General features: G+C 42.1%; 1 protein-coding gene across 1 annotated transcript in view; it reads right to left on the reverse strand.

Moving 5' to 3' along the window:
* Positions 1–18,611, reverse strand: part of KCNAB1 (potassium voltage-gated channel subfamily A member regulatory beta subunit 1) — a 343,217-nt gene that overhangs the window by 17,664 nt on the left and 306,942 nt on the right. The window contains 3 exon segments of the mRNA XM_032485762.1: positions 948–1,042; positions 2,120–2,240; positions 2,906–2,991. Of these exon segments, the coding sequence (XP_032341653.1) occupies positions 948–1,042; positions 2,120–2,240; positions 2,906–2,991 (302 nt within the window).

The following is an 18,611-nucleotide window of genomic DNA, read 5'->3' on the forward strand; positions in this document are numbered from 1 at the left end:
TTCCAGACACACTGATTAGAGGGTTGATGGTTTAGGCTTAACTTGAGTTGTCCTCGTGCTGACTCTGTGCTGACTGATGGAGGCAAAAGGCTGTGTCAGACTTTTGCTTCCTCTTAGGGGCCTTTGGCTTGTGTGCATTTTAAAAATGTCTATATTCTCTCTCCCCTGACATTCCAGAGTAATTTGTGATTCTAATGTTATTACACATTCCCTCAAGTTTTTAAAAACATGTTGTTATTAATAAGGAGAGATGTTTGGAGTACTCTCCAATAAAGTAATCATCAAGATGTTCTGAATGGAGGTAATTTTATGCCAATGAACTTGAATGTCTTTATGCTTCAGAAAAGAATTTAAGCTACAGGACTCAGCGGCCAGAGTTGATCTCCGCAAACGCCAGCCTGGAGCCCCAGTGACAGAGGGTTGGCTCTGTATCTGCTTCCAGAGCCCTCCCTCCTTACCTTGCCCCCCTTAAATAAACGTCAGTCAACCTCAAATCATACTGAGCTACAACCTGTTTGGCCCAAATGGATTAAACCTCTATGGCTTACATTTCTTTTTGTCAAGAAAAGTAAAATTAGATCCTCTTGTATAGAAAAGGAATTTTACGTTTCATCAGCTTCAAAGGCGGAATGAAATGCCTTCTTTAACATCAGAAAAAATAAGTGTAGGAATTTGAATCCTACAAGTACAAGCAGGTCACTGGGCACCTCCCCCAGGCCCCAGAGGAGGAGGATTCTCTGCGCTGGCAGATTCTGAAGGGCTGACTGATGCCTGGCCAGGAGCAGAGACCTCCGGAGGGCTCGGGGAGCCTGCCAGGGACACCAGCCAGGCCAAGGCCACACTTGGCTTGAGCCAGGAAGCCACGGGCTGCTGCAGAGCTGTTCTGTTCAGTCTTCTTCCCGCCCTCCCTCCCCTCCCCCAGACTCCTTCCTAGAGGTGGAGAATACCTTCAGCGAAGCCCTGGAACTTTCAGGCACCCCGTTTCCGTATTTTCCTGAGATGATTCCACAGGCCAGTGGAGACCATGTCATTGCTCCAACTCCTACAGAAGAAAAAAGTTAAAAAATCACTTCTGCAAACTGAGCTCAAAAGTGTGGGGGAGTTTCGACAGGATTTGGTTAGTTATGCGGAGAAGCCGGCCAGATACGTGAGTTAATAGCAGCAAACATCTTTCCATTAAAATTGAGGCATTTACAAATTGTGCTTCCTTTGGATAAACCAATCGAACGTGCACTGTGGGTTATGGGGAATAGGCCCTATAAACAAGCCTGAAAATGTGGCTTATCCGTAATTCTGTGATGCCCAAAAGGTACGTTTCTTTTACACTCAAAGATAAACACTTCTGCCTGCTCAGGTCCTCAGTGCTTCGTTTGTCCACTCGGCACTTGGTAGCGCCCAGTACGAAGCACGAGAACAATGCCCACTGTAGACACAAAGCGATAGCAATAATGACCATCGTTGTTGACATTTTTTAAATCCTTTTTTCCCTTATCCAGCATTTTCCTACTCATGTGAACCTCCATTTCTTAGGAAGAAAGTTATCTCTGGAAACTGCTTTGATAAAGAAGCCTGAAAATGTGGCTTATTTAAGTTTATCTGATGCCCAAAATTCTTCTATACGTGTTGTGTATATATTTTCCCCTGTCTTTGAAATCATCATGTCTGCTACACAAACGTGTACCTGGCTTGTCAGCCACCTTTGAATTCCCCTGACTCAGTTCTAGGTACGGAGTAGGAGACAGAGATGTATAAACCCATAGTGTTTTGGAAAGACGGTCATAGTCCACTCAGAGATGCATTCCTGGCCAGAGCAAGCACCCTATGAAAAATGGGTTTATTTACTGCTTCTTCCCATCATTTCATATGCACTTTTTGAGCACCTACTGGGTACAGCTTGTGTACCAGTCAGTTTATGGCTCTGCCTGGCTTGCATCCCCGACACTCTGTGGATGACATACAGGCACATTTAATCCTTCTACAGTCTCCAGAATGCACAGTGCTGGTACTTCTCATGTTAATTAGGAACATTTAGGAAAGCATTTCAGTGACACTTTTTTGTTCAGGATCGCCGATCCTCCTGTTGTGAGAAATAATCAGTAAATGTGATTGTGAAGAGTACCTATTTTATGGTAGAGCTCTGGTAGCTGAACCTCCACTTTCTCTCTCTGGAAAAGGTGGTACTCAGCTTGTTCACAGACCGGGGGGATCATATTGAATTGTCTTGCTACAGAGTAGGCTTCCTAGGGAGAAATAAGATTGCACCTGAATTTACACTGATGAGAAATGAGGCTGTGTGCATGAAAAGTCTTCACTTTAGTGAAATCAATACAAACCGAGAAATATGTAGATTGCCAAATAATAAGCAAAATTATGACCATCACTTTCACTCAGAGAAATACCAAAGGCAAGAAATCCTTATTATTCTTTGGGAAGGTTTGGATTGGGTAAAGACCAGGGCAAATTAGTCAAAGTGTGAATTATGGACTATTATAAAGAGAATATAGTTTGACTGTTTCTAGGTCTCTAAAGAAATAAAACTTAACTAATATATAATAGAAAATGATCTGTAATTAGCATGTTATAAACATTATCATTACTGAATACGTTAAACAAAACTAGAATATTGTGTTCATGTGTCTCATTTGCTGGGAAATTCACTTTATTGTCTTACTATCAGAGAACACGCTAAACATGACTCCTGTTTGAGACCTGCACCCTCCCAGCTGTATTCTGAACTGATGAGATCCAACCCCATGGCCATCTCTACAATGGCTGAACTGATCATAGAATTCTAGTGCCACTGTGATGGTGAAGAAAGTTTGCAAAAGGTCTTGCTATTTACATATGTTGTCTGAAAAACAATAATAGCTACTCAATGGCCATTTAGAGATAGAAATGAAATTACCATGATCTCCATAGCACTCCAGCGGGAGGTTCCCCAGTACATGGCCATTCCTTGGTTTATCACATGTGTCATGGCTCGAACAATTTCTATGGAAAATCAGACAGAGAGCATTACACATACTTTTCAAAGTTACATTGTCTTTTTTTTTTTTCTTTTCCTGTCTAAAGTTTAGAAGTCGAATGCAATTACCTGTTGGATTAATATAATTGATAACATAATAGTCTAACAGAAAATATTGATAGTTTGGAGGCCAACAGTACTTTTGGGTAAACTGACTTTCCATTTGCAGTTTGCAGCAACAAAACAAAATGATATTAAAAACAGAGTGACCACTTTAAGTTCTTCCTTCACATCTATCACTTTGTGGTTCCTGGCCTGATAAAAAAGCACATGAGTCAGAACCTGAGCTCCTTGCTCACTAGAGTGAGAAGTAAGAGAAAGCTTTTGGTTTGAGTTTACAGAGTGGAAGGTCACTGGGGATAGAAGGCCTGCCTCTGTGTGTCGGAGAGCTGGGTCTCAGGCAGGGTGGCCGTGTAATAGGGATGACTCAACAACAATGTATTTAGCAGAAAGATAAATATATTTAATGCTGAACAAACAGCTGAAGCCACAGTGGCTCCCAGCCCACACCGGCACACCCTGTCCTTGACCACTTTGAACCAAACTTCATTCTAAGACACCCAGGTCATGCCTTTCACTGGGGCCTGCGCACGGCCCCGGCCAGTTTGCTCCTCAGCCTTTTCAGCCTGACATGGCGTTTCCTACACAGGAAGACGAATGCCTTCCCAGGGGAGCGGAGCTGAGCTAATCCTGTTGGCACCAGCCATGTGATGAGAACCAGGGAGCACGGAGAGCCCAAATTCAACTGAGTGAAAAGTCACAGACGCGGTCGGATTTCACCCACAAAGCAGGTCAAACGCCCGGGATGCCAGGTCCCTTGACATTGTCAAGGGGTTGCAGGACTGCAGGCTTCTCTTGCCCCACTAGTACCTGCCGGTGACATGTCCTTCAGAAGAATCAAATCCTTGTCTTAAACTCGTGTTGAGTCTACGTGTTCTTATTTTGTTTCTCACCAGCAAACACTGTCTGAATTGGTCGGGGACAGGATTTGGAACGAGACAGCAAGGGTTAGGGTCTTAGCTTCCTTGCTTGTTTGGCTTACGTAAACGGTTTCAAATAGCCCTTAGTCTCTTTGTTTGGAAGATGGCGATGTTTTTACCACTGGAGTCTACCCATCAGGGGGAGAATTGGGCTTATAAGGAAAATATTTTTCTTTCTTGGGAAAGACTCAGGAATATCAGCTTATTACTCAGCAACTAAATCTGTGTAGGTAATTGTCTCTTTATGAAGCAAATGAGATATGAAAACTTCTTGGAAACATTTCTTCTTCTTTTCTTATTACACAAATGGAAATGGATGTCTGTGCTAACATCTCTGGAAGTTCAGACACCATTATTTAAATCGCTGCCCCAAAGTAGTCTCTCTCTTTGGACATCCCCAGTGTTGTACCAGTGCCCCTGACTTTCACATCTGGTTTCATTCAGATGTTCGTTCAATCAACAGGATTTAGGAAGTGCCTGCTGCACTGGGTGCTGGGGATATTGTGGGGAATCAAACATGTTCGTAAACAATGATGAGGTTACAGAAAATCAACTGAATCCAAGATGCTCCTGGTCTCTATTTGGTCATCAAGGTGAGCACAGAACACTGTGCGGTGGCTTGACCGCGTGGAAGTCACTGAGGCCTTGCTAAGAGCAGCTAAGGTGGAGCGGAGGTTGAGTCTCCCCCACTACCTTCATTCCCTTCTTTAACACACATGTATGAAGAGCCTAATATTTGCCAGGCCCGGGGTTCATCTGTGAGTAAAACTGATACAAAGTTCCTGGACTTGGAGAGCTTTGAGCTGAGTGGGGAAGATGGAAGAAACAGGTCTGTAATTACAAAATGTGACATGCTCTGGAGAAAATAAGTAGGGTCTGGGATGGGGACTGAGAGGGAAGATCTATTTTGTTGGTCAAGGAAGGAGTCCCTGAGGAGCACTCTTTAGGCATAAAAAGTACAAAGGAGCCAGTCAGGTGAAGAACAGGGGGAGAGGATTCTAGGCAGCTGGAACAGCATGTGCAAAGGCCCTGAAGCAGGACAGAACTTCGTCAGCTCCTGCAATCAGAAGGAAGCCATTGTGGTGGGTGCCTAGTAAGGACAGAGGATGGGGCTGCAAGATGAAGTTGGCGGAGGGCAAACTGTGTTATTTATATGTTATTCAGAGTTTGATGAAAAGTCACTAACCTTTTTAGGTCAGGAAATGACGATGCAGGTGACATTTCAGAACACGTTCTCTGACCGTATGGTGGAGTATCAAGAGTGAGGGGAGAGCTGGAGAAAGCAAGAAGGTCTTTAGGAGGGGACTGCAGTATTCTAGGCAGGAGATAAGGTGGCTTGGAATGGGGTGGTGGCAGTAAAGACAGAGAGACATGGATGGATCAAAATCTATTTTGGGGTAGATCCCATAAGATTTGCAGATGAACTGGATGTGGCAAGTGAGGAAAGAGAGGAATCAAAGGCGATCCCCCAGATTACAGGCCGTTCACAGAGATGAGGGAGACTGAGGGACGAATAGGTTTGGGAGGAAGAGCCAGGGTCTTTGGATAAGCAAAAAGGGGAGATGCTTGTGAGATACTGAGGGGGCATGTCGAGCAGAGGTAATTGGATAATGACACAGTGAGCAACCTGGGCTGGAGGCCATCTATTTTTTAATTATCCACCTATTAATTGTATCTGATAAGAATGGATGAGACTACATAAGGGAAGTCTGCCCAGAGAAAAGAGAAGCGATCCTAAGAGCCAGCACAGGGGCAGAGAGAGGACACTGCAGGGCTCTGGGTCATTGGCAGCCAGAGGGGCAGGAAGGAAGCCAGAGGGGGCACGTTTCAGTATCAAAAATGGAAGAGTGCTTGGAGAAGGTGCTGTGCCCAGAGACTGGAATGCCCTGAGCATTCGAGTCAGAAGGGCAGAAGACAGTGTCCACTGGATTTGGCCATGTGACAGGGAGGTGAAAAGAGCAGTGTCAGTGTCTGTGGTGTGATGGGACCATGGCCAGGCTGGAGCAGATGGAAGAATGGATGTGGGGAAGGGAAGGCGGTAAAGACACCTGGGTGGACTCCAGCTGGGAAATGACTGAAGCAGAGAAAGAGGGAGCCAGTTGAAGGGGTGTTTAGGGTCCAAGGAGAGTTTTATTTTAAAGCTGAGAAAGGTAAGAGTAAGCCTGTGTACCATTGGGGGTGATCTAGATCGGGGAGTTACTGAGGATGTGGGCTAGAGGGGTGGGGGAGAGACTTGACAGAGAGTGATGGAGCAGGACAGGGCTCCTGGGGGTGGGAAGGACACTTCCAGCAAGATGGTGGGACTGGGAGCATGAGAAGACAGGGGAGCTCCTGTCCGATGAATTCTATTCTCAATAAACTATCAATCAAGTGAAAAAGAGGTGGGAAGTGAGGAAAGAGTGAGAAGGAGCAGTTCTGAGCCTGGGAGAGCCTATGCAAGATGCCCCAATGCCCCAGGCACTTTAGTTGATGGTAATTTTTTGCTCCCTGATTTGCCTGGCCCCTGACTGCACAGGGAAGGGCTGGTGGAATGAGAAAGGACTCCAGGAGTTCTTATGGGGAGGAGGCTGCAGCACAGAAAGCAGGGAGGAACTTCAGGAGAGCGGAGGGGCTGCAGCTGGAGACGCATGTCACCACAAAATACAACTAATTAATGCACATTAAATTTGTTACATATTTTTTAAACATCAGAGAAAAATCCCCCAAGTTGTTTCGCTATCTAACAGGAAATCATTGTACTGATGGCTATGGAGGGTTTTAATATGGTTCTACTATTCAGGGACACTAGAGGGCAGCATTGTTAAGAAAAATAATCAACTGAATCAAATGCTTGTATATCATGGAAATGCATTTTGAAAGCATCCTAGACAGGACATCAGTTCTGAGTTGGGAAAAGAATTTTAGGAAGATCACTGAGTGCAGTGCATTCACCTGCTTATGGGAAAGGACACGTAGACAAACTGATTAAATCTGGCAACTCAGGAGTAAAGCTGCTTTTCCTGGGAGCCTTAGCACTAGGGATTCTCAACACTGACTACACATTAAAACATCTGGGGAGCTTTGAAAATACATTATCCAGGCTCCATGGATGTTCTACTACATCAGAATCCCTGGGGGGTGAGGCCGGGCATCAGTACTTTAAAAACCCATCCCAGATGATTCCAGTGTGCAGCCATGCTTTAGACCACTGGCTTGTCTATGCCACTGGTCCCAAAGTGTGGCTCCTGGGGACCTGTCAGAAATGCAAATCCTAGGGCCTTTACCCCAGATCTAACGAGTTACAAATTCTGGGCATGGGTGGGCCCGGCAGTCCGTGTTTTAAGCAGCTCTCTGAGCAATTCTGGTGCAGACTACAATGTGAGAGCACTGCTTTCTATCATCCCCAGGTAAGCCATTTCAGTGAGTATCCACGTCCTCCTAATCCGAGGACTTCATGCTAAAATTAAACCTGTCATTACTTGCTCTGGTACATATGCAGATAGTCACCATGACATGCATGCACCCGCACATGCGCACATACACACTTTAGTATGAATCAGCCACCTGAAGGATCTGAAGAAAATGCAGAGGTCCAGGTCCTAGCCTGCTTCAGTGAGCCTGGGCCTTGGTATTACTTTCATTAGCTCTCAGATTCCAGTGTTTGAGAAACACTGTCTAAACTATAGGAAGCCTTGGTGAAATCTTTCCTGTGCACTCCTTTCCAGGTTGAAAGCATCATTATTTAACCCACAGGTAGCTCTCTCTCTCATTCCCCTGACCCTTGGCACACAGCTGGCCTCTGTAAAAGCTGCAAGTCAGCTTTGCTGCTCTGAGTGTCCCAGCCCCCCGTCTGTAAAATGAGGATGACACGGAGCCTGTGGAATTCTTTCAAAGCTTGACATGAGATGATGTGTGTAGACCAATTTCTGGATCTAAAAGAGTAACACAAACCAAGGAACAAGTAAGCAGGATGTGGCCCTGCTTGTTTCTTCTCAAATAGGCTCGGATTCTAACACTGTAGTTATCCCCACCCCACCCCCAAAAAAAGTTGACCTTCTTTCAGTGATGTAGGGTATCTATGTTTAAAACTACGCATTTTAGGTAAAAAGCTTTATGAAACTATTTATTCTGTGTGAAAACATTGTTGATAACCATGTTTATGTTTTTAATTGGCTCCCTCATGCAAAAAGTCGTTGCTCACGTTAAATCTTTTTCATGTGAAATGTTCTCTATAACTTTGAAAGTTGTAAGCAAGTAGTTACACTGCCTGAACAATAAACCATAAGGACTAAAGATACAAATATGCAGAACTTTGTGTTTTGATCAAATAAGATGTACTTAAATTAATCTGGCCATAGAGACACAAAATAATAAAAACAAAAGAAAGCTTAGAGATAATCCCGTGCAGTTTCCTCTTAATCTAGGTGAGGGAACAGTCTAGGAGTTCATTGTTTTACGGCATAATTTAAAGCCTGAATATTATTAACAATGATAAATATTTCAGATATGCTTACAAAATGAGGAGAGTGAATACACAGAATAATTGTACTATATAGTGGAACTATGTGGAATTTTGTTCTGTATTTTCCAAGAGTCCTATAAATGTGGGATGTCATACTTTAATAATGTAACAAAGAAAAAAGAAAGATTCCTTAACAAAGCAGCACTTTAAAATGCGAATATGTTATGGGTTAATTCACAAATACTGGGTTTAACCAAACGCAATTTCCATTTCTGGAGGCCAAAAATGGTTGATCTTTCTCAAGGAGGGAGGACCATGGTGGGGGCTGGGGCATCCGTAGAATGCAGGGACTTGGTTTCATCAGAGGAATTGTAAACACTAATGAAAAACAAGCGTAGGTTCAGGCACAGTTTGCCCTCTAAACCAGCTGTGTGGTTGCTATTTACCTAACTTCAGTTGTTTATTTACTTATTTAACTTCAGAAACTTGGGGCGTTGGTTTATAATCGTGCCTCTTTGTGGCTTAAGGGCTTCCCCTCGGGTCTTTATCAGTCCTCTCTCATCTTGGCTGTGGAGAATCCTCTCTCAGTGCTCAGCTGAGCTTCTGGAGATGGAGGACTATGTGTTTTCACTGGAATGGAAACCCATACCCATAAACAGGTAACCGCCACGTTTAGCCTTAAAGTGTTGCCGGCTGTCTGCGGAGAGCCCGGCTCCATTTGCCTCACAGAACACACAGGAGACAAACTGGTGTTTGTTCCATCACTGTCACTCGCTTGGACATGTCCTTCAACCTTGCTGATCTCAGTTTCTTCAACACAAACAGATTGATATTAATTGAGCACATAGGTCATCTTTAGAATGACAGTTTAGGTGGGTAATATTTTAATCCTTATTTTGCTGATGAGGGATCTGAGGCTCAGAAAGGTAGTCACTTGGGCAGGCTCTCAGCAGGTCATCTGTAAGGCCACTTCTAGCTTTGAAGTTGTCTGATGCACCATCCTGGAAGGTTTTGTTCACACTACATTGTGGGAGAAGGTGGGTTGGGGAAAGAAAAATAACAGGACGTTCACTTAATTGACCACATGGTGTATTTGTGAATGTGTGATGCCTTGCGGTTGTTCTGTTCACCCCTTTGCATTTCATATGCCAATGACTAGAGCTCGTGATGTGTATGCATGACTTTGGAAATGTGAGCAATCTTTTTGCTTCCTTGAAGAAAGATCTTGAATCTGATGACTCTCTGAAAAAAGAACCAAACATGTCTGCATGTGACCTGTTGAAGCTTAGAGACAGAGTGGTCTTCACAAGACAGTTTACTAGGAATAAGCTCTCTGGATCTGGGCAATGGCCAAAATGATTCTGGATCAGAACACACCAGACTCAAGACACTAGAAAGGGATACAGAAACCAAGCCGAGTAAGTAAAACCTCTCCTATCTGGAGAAATGAAACTTTGCCCCAAACTCTCCCCAGGATGGAGCTGTATGTCTCCAAGGACAGTGCACTGTCTTCACCCTGCACACAGAAAACCCCACATGCATAGGGTCCTCAACCTCTCTGCTCTGACACACTGGTTTCCCTGATCACAACAGTTCGAACTGAGCCTTTGAAACTGCCCAGATGTGAGTCTGAACCTTGTTCTGAAACATGCAAAAGGTTATTGAAATGAGATACTTTTAGCCTCACTTTTGCCTAAAGACCAAAGGCACTGAACAAAAAAAGTCATTAGTAAGTACCCCTAAATTTCAAAGTGAGATACTAGACCACCTGTGTAGGACTGGTAAAAACAGATTTGGTCATCTTTAGCTCAGCCCCTACCTTGAAATAAAAAAGTGGGTGCAGGTGGGGGTTGAGAGACAATTTGGACTTGTCTGAGTCCTGTGGCATTTTCCAACCTTCCCCTGTGATCCCTCCCTCCCCTTCCATCTTTCACCTTGTCCTAAACTGAATAAAACTCCAGAACCTAAGAATCCCATTTGCAGAACTTGCAAATCAGAACAGCGCCCTGCAGTAAGGATCTGAACTGGCTGTGGTTTTCTTTTTCCTAGTGGTCAGACACAGGCTGTCCTGGAGATTCCGCTCCTTCCCAGCTCAGTTCTCCCCTATAGAGGAGGCAGCTACAGGACACTGTATACTTTTAATATTATTTCTTCCTTCACCAGACATGTGCTCTTTAATCCTAGTAAGAGAGTGAATGTTCCTTTTACATTTAGATAAGAATGGCCAAGTGACTTGCTAAGGGCAATGACATTGCTTTCTTATCTTTCAGTACTTCTTTATCCTCATTATTTCTCTGTAATCCTCTTATCACTACATCCAGTCTTCCAGCTTCACACCTAGACTTGCTACTTCCTGCTGACACGTCAAGAAGTCATGCAGAATGTGGGTCAGAAAATTGCACCTCTTCCTTCAACATAATCTAAATATGGTGCACAGTATTTCCTACTCAAACCTGGTGATTCCAAACTATCAGTTTGTAATTCTTCTGTTTGGTTGACAGTAAATGGTGGAAAATAAAGAGATGGTTTCTGTCCTGATGAAAGGGAGGCAGCATTCTTGAGGAACAGAGAGTACAGTGCTCTACAGTCAAATTCTGTGGGAGTTGTGAACAGTGGAATGAATTCCAATTCATTTAAAAACATTCAAAATGAGAGTAAGCAAACCCATTGCCTTAAATTTTGTCTGGAGCAAGGCAACAAAAGAACAAACCAACAAATCTAAGTGAACTGAAACTCCAGGGCTGTGATAACTTCCTAGGTACCTGACACATCTTTATCCGTGAAGCTAAAAGTTGTATCATCAGTGAATTGTTTCGTTTGCCATCCTGGGGTTTCCTTTGGCAATGGTACTGGTCAGTCTTTGAAAAAGAATTTTTAATAGTTTGAACATGGGTATTCTCCTGATGTGGGATATCTCTCTGACATAAATTTAAAAAAACTGAAATTTGGAGAAAGATTCTCTTTCTTCTAAAATTTTTGAATTTTTCTCTTGTCAATTAAGCCTCATAAATTTTATCATAGAATATGGCTATCTTAGTTTATTTGGGCTGCTATAACAAATATACCATAGACATAACAACAATACAAAAAACACCATAGGTGGCTTAAACAGCAAGCATTCATTTCTCACAGTTCTGGAGCCTGGGATGTCTAAGATCAGGGTACTGGCAGGTTTGGTGTCTGGTGAGAGCTCTATTCCTAGTTCATAGACAACCATCTCCCTGCTGTGTCATCATACGGTAGAAGGGGTGAGGGAGCTCTCTGGGGTCTCTTACAAGGGTGCTAATCTGTTTCATGAGGGCTCCACCCCCAGGAGCTAGTGACTTACCAAGGCCTCACCTCTTAACAGCATCACACTGGGGGTTAGGTTTCAACATACAGATTTTGCAGGGGACACAAACATTCAGTTCACCACTGCTACAGATGGCATGCCTATGAACATCTGAGTTGCAATAACCTGATTTTTTTTTCCAATGTATGTACCAGGATGATCTACAAAACGTATGCAGAAATAAATAAGGAAATTAATCTGCTGTATAGATTTATTTGATAGAACTAATTTATTCTAATTTTAGAATAGCTAAGTGAAACCATTCTTATATATGAGGAACAACTGTGGTAGAAGGTAATTCTGGTACAGACAATAACACTGATCAGCAATACGTAGAAAGATATGATACAGGTTATAGATACTGCTCATTCAGCTATAATGTTGCAGATGCAGTACTATATATAAAATAGATAAACAACAAGTTCATATTGTATAGCACAGGGAACTATTCAATATCTGGTAGTAACTTATGGTGAAAAAGAATATGAAAATGAACATATGTGTATTCATGCATGACTGAAGCATTATGCTGTACACCAGAAATTGACACAACATTGTAAACTGATTATACGTCAGTAAAAAAAAATATATATATATATACAAAAAAAATCTGAAGATTTGAGAATTACTAGCTTTTTGTTTCATGATCCTCTTGAGCTGTGGGTTGTAATCTTTCTCACTGAGAAACAAGGATGTTTCAAACTTCTTGGTGTATCAATTAGGTTTGGGTTTTTTTTTTTTTTTAATGGAGTAAGTTACTGAAAACTCAGTTGAAAGTCCTTAAATTGTAAAAGAGACTTTATTGACTCTTGTCACTGGAAGTGCAAGCTTCAGAATTGGTTGTTCTGACAACTGAGTTGAGGATCAACTTTTTTCTAACCCTCTGCCTGCTATCCCCAGGCTGGGTTCCCTTGTGGCGTTAAGGGGACTCTCAGTGGCACTTACGGCCACGTGCTCCCTTGTCCATACGCAGCAGGGCCCTTTTGTCTCAGTTTTCCAAGACTCCTGAGACTGAATCTGATTAGGCTGTTTCAGTAACATGAACCAGTGACTCTAGCTAAGGGAAAAAATGGACTGATTGGTTTAATGCAACCCAGAACCCACCTTTGGAACTGAAGTGGAGCAAAAGGCCTTCTTCTGGGGCAATGGCAGTCTGGTGGAAGGGTCAGCACCCATACAAAAATTTGAGTACCTGAGAAGGGATGTCTGCTGGGCAGACAACCAACAATTTTCACTGTGCTCAGACAGGGTCTTGCTGGGCACAACAACAGAGGGCCCAGGAAGAGGGCTAACTCTATTGAGTGCTACTATGTGCTGGGCATTTTACCAACATTATTGCATTTGAGTCTTACTACAGCCCTGTGAGATGGTATTACTACATTTCCACTTCATATTTGAAGAAGTTGAGGCTCAAAGAGATTAACAACTTGATGAAGCCATGTTTGTACCTTTTCTTTAAAACCAGCCCCACCCATCAATCCCCATGCTCAAACAAAATGAAGCAGAATATCTTTTTCCTTTTCCCTTCATCCACATTTGTATATTTCATGTCCTCTCTTTTGATTCTGCTATTTGAAGCAAGCATGTAGAGGTAAAATATCTCTGTCAACTGAGGAAATATATTAGGCAAAACACTCTCTTAAGAATAGTTTTCTAAATGTTCACTGAGATACTAAAAAATAAATTTAACCAAACTCCACTCATTCTACCTAATATTTCTGTATGTTATTGGTGGTGATTTCTATACAGGGGAGCATCTGTCATTGCATTGTAGATTATGTGATTCGAGCCTTGAATTTCTGATCTTTTACATCGTGTGAATGTCATCCTCACTGGCCAGCCAGATGCAGAATCTTGACATGTAGCTTCTTATTCTGTTATCCTAACTGGAGCATTTTATATATACAACTGTGTATCAGCTGCTGGGGACGGGCATTTAACTTTAAAAGGAATTCTATCTTCTGGATGGAAGAATAAAGCAAGCCACTTGGCAGGAGAATGATAAGAGTAAAAAAATATTTATCCTAATGAGATTTTCTACTGTTAAATCCAGTTTCATGCTGTAACAGGAGGCACTCTTTATTGCTTCTTTAAAAGTGTAGAGCTGGCTATACTTCCTGGTCCTACCACGGGAGACGTCTGGAAGGAGATGCTGCCTTAATCTTAATGATATTAAAAACTCCACCGCTACAGCAGATGCAACTCACTGGCAGCCCCAAATCCACGCTGGCTCTGCAGTGCATATCTGTACTTGTCAGCTATCTGGTAATTAACCAAAAGGCAACTTTTAATCTTGACGTGGTGGAGTGGAATGATTTTCCCAGCTTTTCGACAGTGAACTACCTGGTAAAGAGAAGAGCTATTCATGCTGTTAATGTTTTTAAATGAGGCACCTGCTGCTCTTGATGTTAAAACGTAAGGCAGGCCCAGTGGTGGCTCAGCAACATTCACTACGAGGACCACTGCAAGGAGCTGGCCTGTCCTGGGGGAGGCCCACCTTCTTCTTCTTCTTCTTCTTTTTTTTTTTTTTTTTTGGTATCTATTTCATTGTTCCACGTGTGTCTAGAACCCTTCATCTTTCTTTGGGCCTTTCTTTCCCACTTCTGAGCTGCTCCTCCATCCCCCATCCAAAGATGGCTGTTTTCCCTTATTTGCTCCATTAGAATTTTCTGCTGAGGAAAGAGGAAGTTTTATCAAGGTGGGTCATGGTAAGATGGTGCTTCTCAAACATTTCTATCCTATGACCCACTAAAGTGACCACAAAAGCAAACGTTATTAGATGGCTTTGGCTCTGGCTTAGAAATGTATGCAAATCTCTTATCTACACCATAATAAAGCATTTGCTGTAGAACAATAATAATTTTCTTTCAGATCTTCTAGTAAAACTGCCATGGAAGGAAAAGGCCTCGTGTTCACTCGGTGGCTTGTCACACTCCCCTCACTTTCCCATAGCCACCTTGTCCACACACAGCTCCCTTCCGGTGCTTCAGGGGAAACGCATGCCTGGTTGTGAGGCAAAGAGCAGCAAGAAGGGGTCAGTGCCTGAAAAGGTGGAATAAATTCTCCCTCTTGGGGACTGGTCGGTTTTTTTTGTTTGTTTTTAATATGTATATATATTTTTCAGATTCTTTTCTATCACAGCTCATTACAAGAAACTGAACACAGTTCCCTGTGCTATACCATGGCTCTTTATTGTTTATCTATTTTATATATAGTAGTGTGTGTCTATTAATCCCAAACTAGACTGGTCTTTAATTAGACACAGAACCCTAGTGTGACCTAATCCTTTTTGCCCTGAACTTTTGTGTATTTCCATGCCACGCTTTATGAGGCTCCCTCACATAAATACTAGAGTCTTCTGGAGTATTAATGACAACAGTTTACACTAATTTTGCATGTATCATGCACTTGGCCTTGTTCTAAACACTTTATATATAGCAACTCATTTAATTCTCACAACAATCTTATAGCACAGGTCTGCTGTTGTTAGTGTTACAATCTTGTTTTGCACACGAGGAAACTGAGGCACAAGGAAGGTGAGTGAGTTACTCAAGGCTACCCAGCTAGTAGGAGTCCAGCTGGGATTTGAAAGCAAGCAATCTGGCTTGTGTCTGCTTTTCACCACAGAGAGCACTGTAGCAAGTTAGAAATTGAAAGACTTGTATACAGCAAGGTGGACCCGGAAGCCCTGATGGAGCAAGATAGTTACATTAAAGGAATGAAATGGCACCTGCAGAACTCCTTCAGGCACCATAGGAACCGTTTTCTGTTTCCTGAGGGTGTGCACTGTGTATAGGTGGCCGTCTGGTTGTGTGACCACCTACTGCTTCTCTGTGACTTGGCAACACTGTGGACAGTCTCTCTTTCCTGCTTGGCCTTCACTGCCTTGCAACTTTTACACGTGAACCTTCTTCAATATAGGGAGTTGAAGGACAGAAAGACAATTGAGTGAACTGCTGTCTACAACACAGGGCAAGAAAAGGTAAGTGCTAACCAGAGGAACAGGCATCGGATTGTACTGGTGAAAGAGGGGTCTGCTAATCTCAGCATGACTTCCCAGGCTTTTCTAACAAAGTGTTTTCTAACAAAGCCATGCTTTTCAAAAATATTGATTATGCTTCCCAATCAATAAGAGAAAGATATACTGGTTAATATGTAAAATAATTACCTGTACTACCAAGCTAATACGTCATAAAATACATATCATGGCACCCAGATCTTGACTTCAATATACTAATCCCCTTTAAAAGGAACCAGGGTACCTTAGAGAAGTGGCTGATTACAGGGCTGGAGAAAGCACATCTGAGCTTGGAATACCTTGGTGCTGGGAAGCAAAAGTCTTTAAAAAAAAAAAAGAAGAAGAAGAAGAAGAAGGAGGAGACATGCCTAAAGGACACAGAAGACATGTCAAAGATGCTTCAAGTGGCCAGGTTGGGGATCACTGTAACAGCAAAATAAATGATAGTAATGAATCATAAATCATAGAATAAAATCAGAATCCATGAGCTCCAGGGGAACTGATGTAAATGATTGAATAAAATTATTCAATGATAGAATAAATAAATTAAGAAGGGGAGAAGGGAAAGCTCTTCCTTACAGTAGAATGCCAGCTAAAAAATATAGGCAGTATGATGGAAGTGAAAATGACCATTCGGCAAACACCACAGTACTAGTTTCAGGCAAGAATCATTGAAGAGCGCTAAATTAAGTAGGCAAAAGTGTGATGAAAAACAAGATATTTGCATATTTTCAAAATGTCTCTCCCAAAGATACTCACATATCTACACACGTACCTAATATATACTAAAGGAAAAATAGTAACTTTATAATGGAGAAACCTGGTAGGTATCACCTTAACCAAGAGAGCAAAGTTAACATGACCTCAGTAATGGAAAAAAGAGGCAGTATGAACCTCCTGACATGATACAGCAAAAGGACACGTCATCATTTCTGTGGTACTCCTGCCAAAAATGCCTACCCTGAATTTAATCACTAATAAACATCTGGAAAACAACTGAGGGACATTACGCAATATAACTGGCTAATGGTCTTTTAAAGTGTCAAAATTATGAAAAAGAAAAAGTGAGGAACTGATCCAGCTTAAAGGAGACCAAAGACACATCACAACGAATTGCAACATGTGATTTTGAGTTGAATTTGGACCAGAAAAGGATATTAGTGGGACAATTGGACAAATATGAGTACAATTCATAGGTTACATAATATTACTGTGTCATGTTAATTTCCAGATTTTGATACTTACACAATAGTTAAGTGAGATGTTAACACCTGGGGGATTCTGGGTGATGGGTATAGAGGAATCTTCTGTACTATTTTAGCTACTTTTCAGTGTCTGAAATTGTATCAGTGGTTAGTTTAAAAAAAAAAAAGAAAAACTAAAACATATACAGTGAATAGAAATTTAAAAATAATAAGGTATAAAATAAAGGGAAATTATGTTTTCTTCTTATTCTGCAGTGGGTTATCTGGCACAGCCTGTGTTGGATGCCACTGAGGGAAGGGGTCTGGCTCAGTATTGCTTGCTTAGGAAATAGTGGGTGGGTCTCTGGTGCTGGCATGTTTCTGGAGGATGTAGTGAGTGATGGGTTGGCTTATGATCATGGAATCTTGGGTAGGAAAACTAGCACTGATTATGTATTTCTAAACTTCCAGGACTGTGCCTGGACTTGTCAGTAACATGGTTAATATTGACAACTCAATACCATTGGCATTTTTATCCAGTTTGTGTGTATGTGTGTGGTTATTGTTTTAATCTTGAGCTTTGTCAAAGAAACAAATGCACAATGTTTAAAGAGTTGATGCCAAAAGGCTTGTTAAAAAAAAAACAAAAAACAGCAGTGTTTTGACTCTGCCTGCACCCCAGAGATGGTAACCACTTCCAACATATGCAGCTGTTTATGCTGATACTAATCTCTAGATTTCTCAATAATATGCATGCATTACTCTCTTGGCCCAGCTTTTTAAGACATAATCCATTGACCTTCTGTGCAGTGAGGGTTTTAGCTCCTGCTTATACACCATTCTGTCTTCAGTATCTTCCCAATATATTCACATCTGTTTAAGGTTAAAATCATATTCTGTGTGCTCATTTCAATGACAGCATGCTTAGTGTCCACTGCTGAGCAGAGTAGTTTACAATGACTACATTTCCCTTCTTCAATAACTTTTCGTTTTCCTTTAGTTGACAATTGCTTCATTAACTTAGTTTTACTTGAAGCTAGAGTTAAATCTTCCTATACTTTGTGCATATGTTATTTTCTCCGTGGTCAAGCTTGTGAGAAATTCAGTTCCTTTTATTTTTTCCTGGCAACATCCCATCTAGGCCCCCATCCTCCTGCCACAACCTACATTGGTGCTTTCTGTGCCTGCTGTGTGGCTGTCACCCCAGCACCTCTCCCTCTGTCATCCTGACAACTTCCTTCTCCCCTTGAATGAGTTGGATCTACTGCTTCCTTCTTGTGGCTTTATCCTCATTTTGGTGGAGCCTATTTTCCAGTAGCTTCTGAGGAATTGTGTTGGGGAGACAGTAAAGTCAAAATGCTATGAGTTCGTCACCCTTAGTTGGCAGTTTGCCCATCATCTTTTTGCTTAGAATTTTGAAGGCTTGTTCCATGGTCTTCTGGGTCTCAATTTTGCTGTTGAGAATCCATCCCTAAGTAGTCCTTACTCTCCATCCTTCATGTGTGTACTCTATTAAGTCTCTGGAATATTTTAGGAGCTGCTTTTCCTTACCTTTTCACTTGTGTGGGTCTTTTTTCATTCATTGTCCTCAATAATTTTGATCTGGAGACTCATGTTCTTTATTTTTTTAAT

This window comes from Camelus ferus, chromosome 1 (assembly GCF_009834535.1).
Source record: "Camelus ferus isolate YT-003-E chromosome 1, BCGSAC_Cfer_1.0, whole genome shotgun sequence".
NCBI lineage: Eukaryota > Metazoa > Chordata > Mammalia > Artiodactyla > Camelidae > Camelus > Camelus ferus.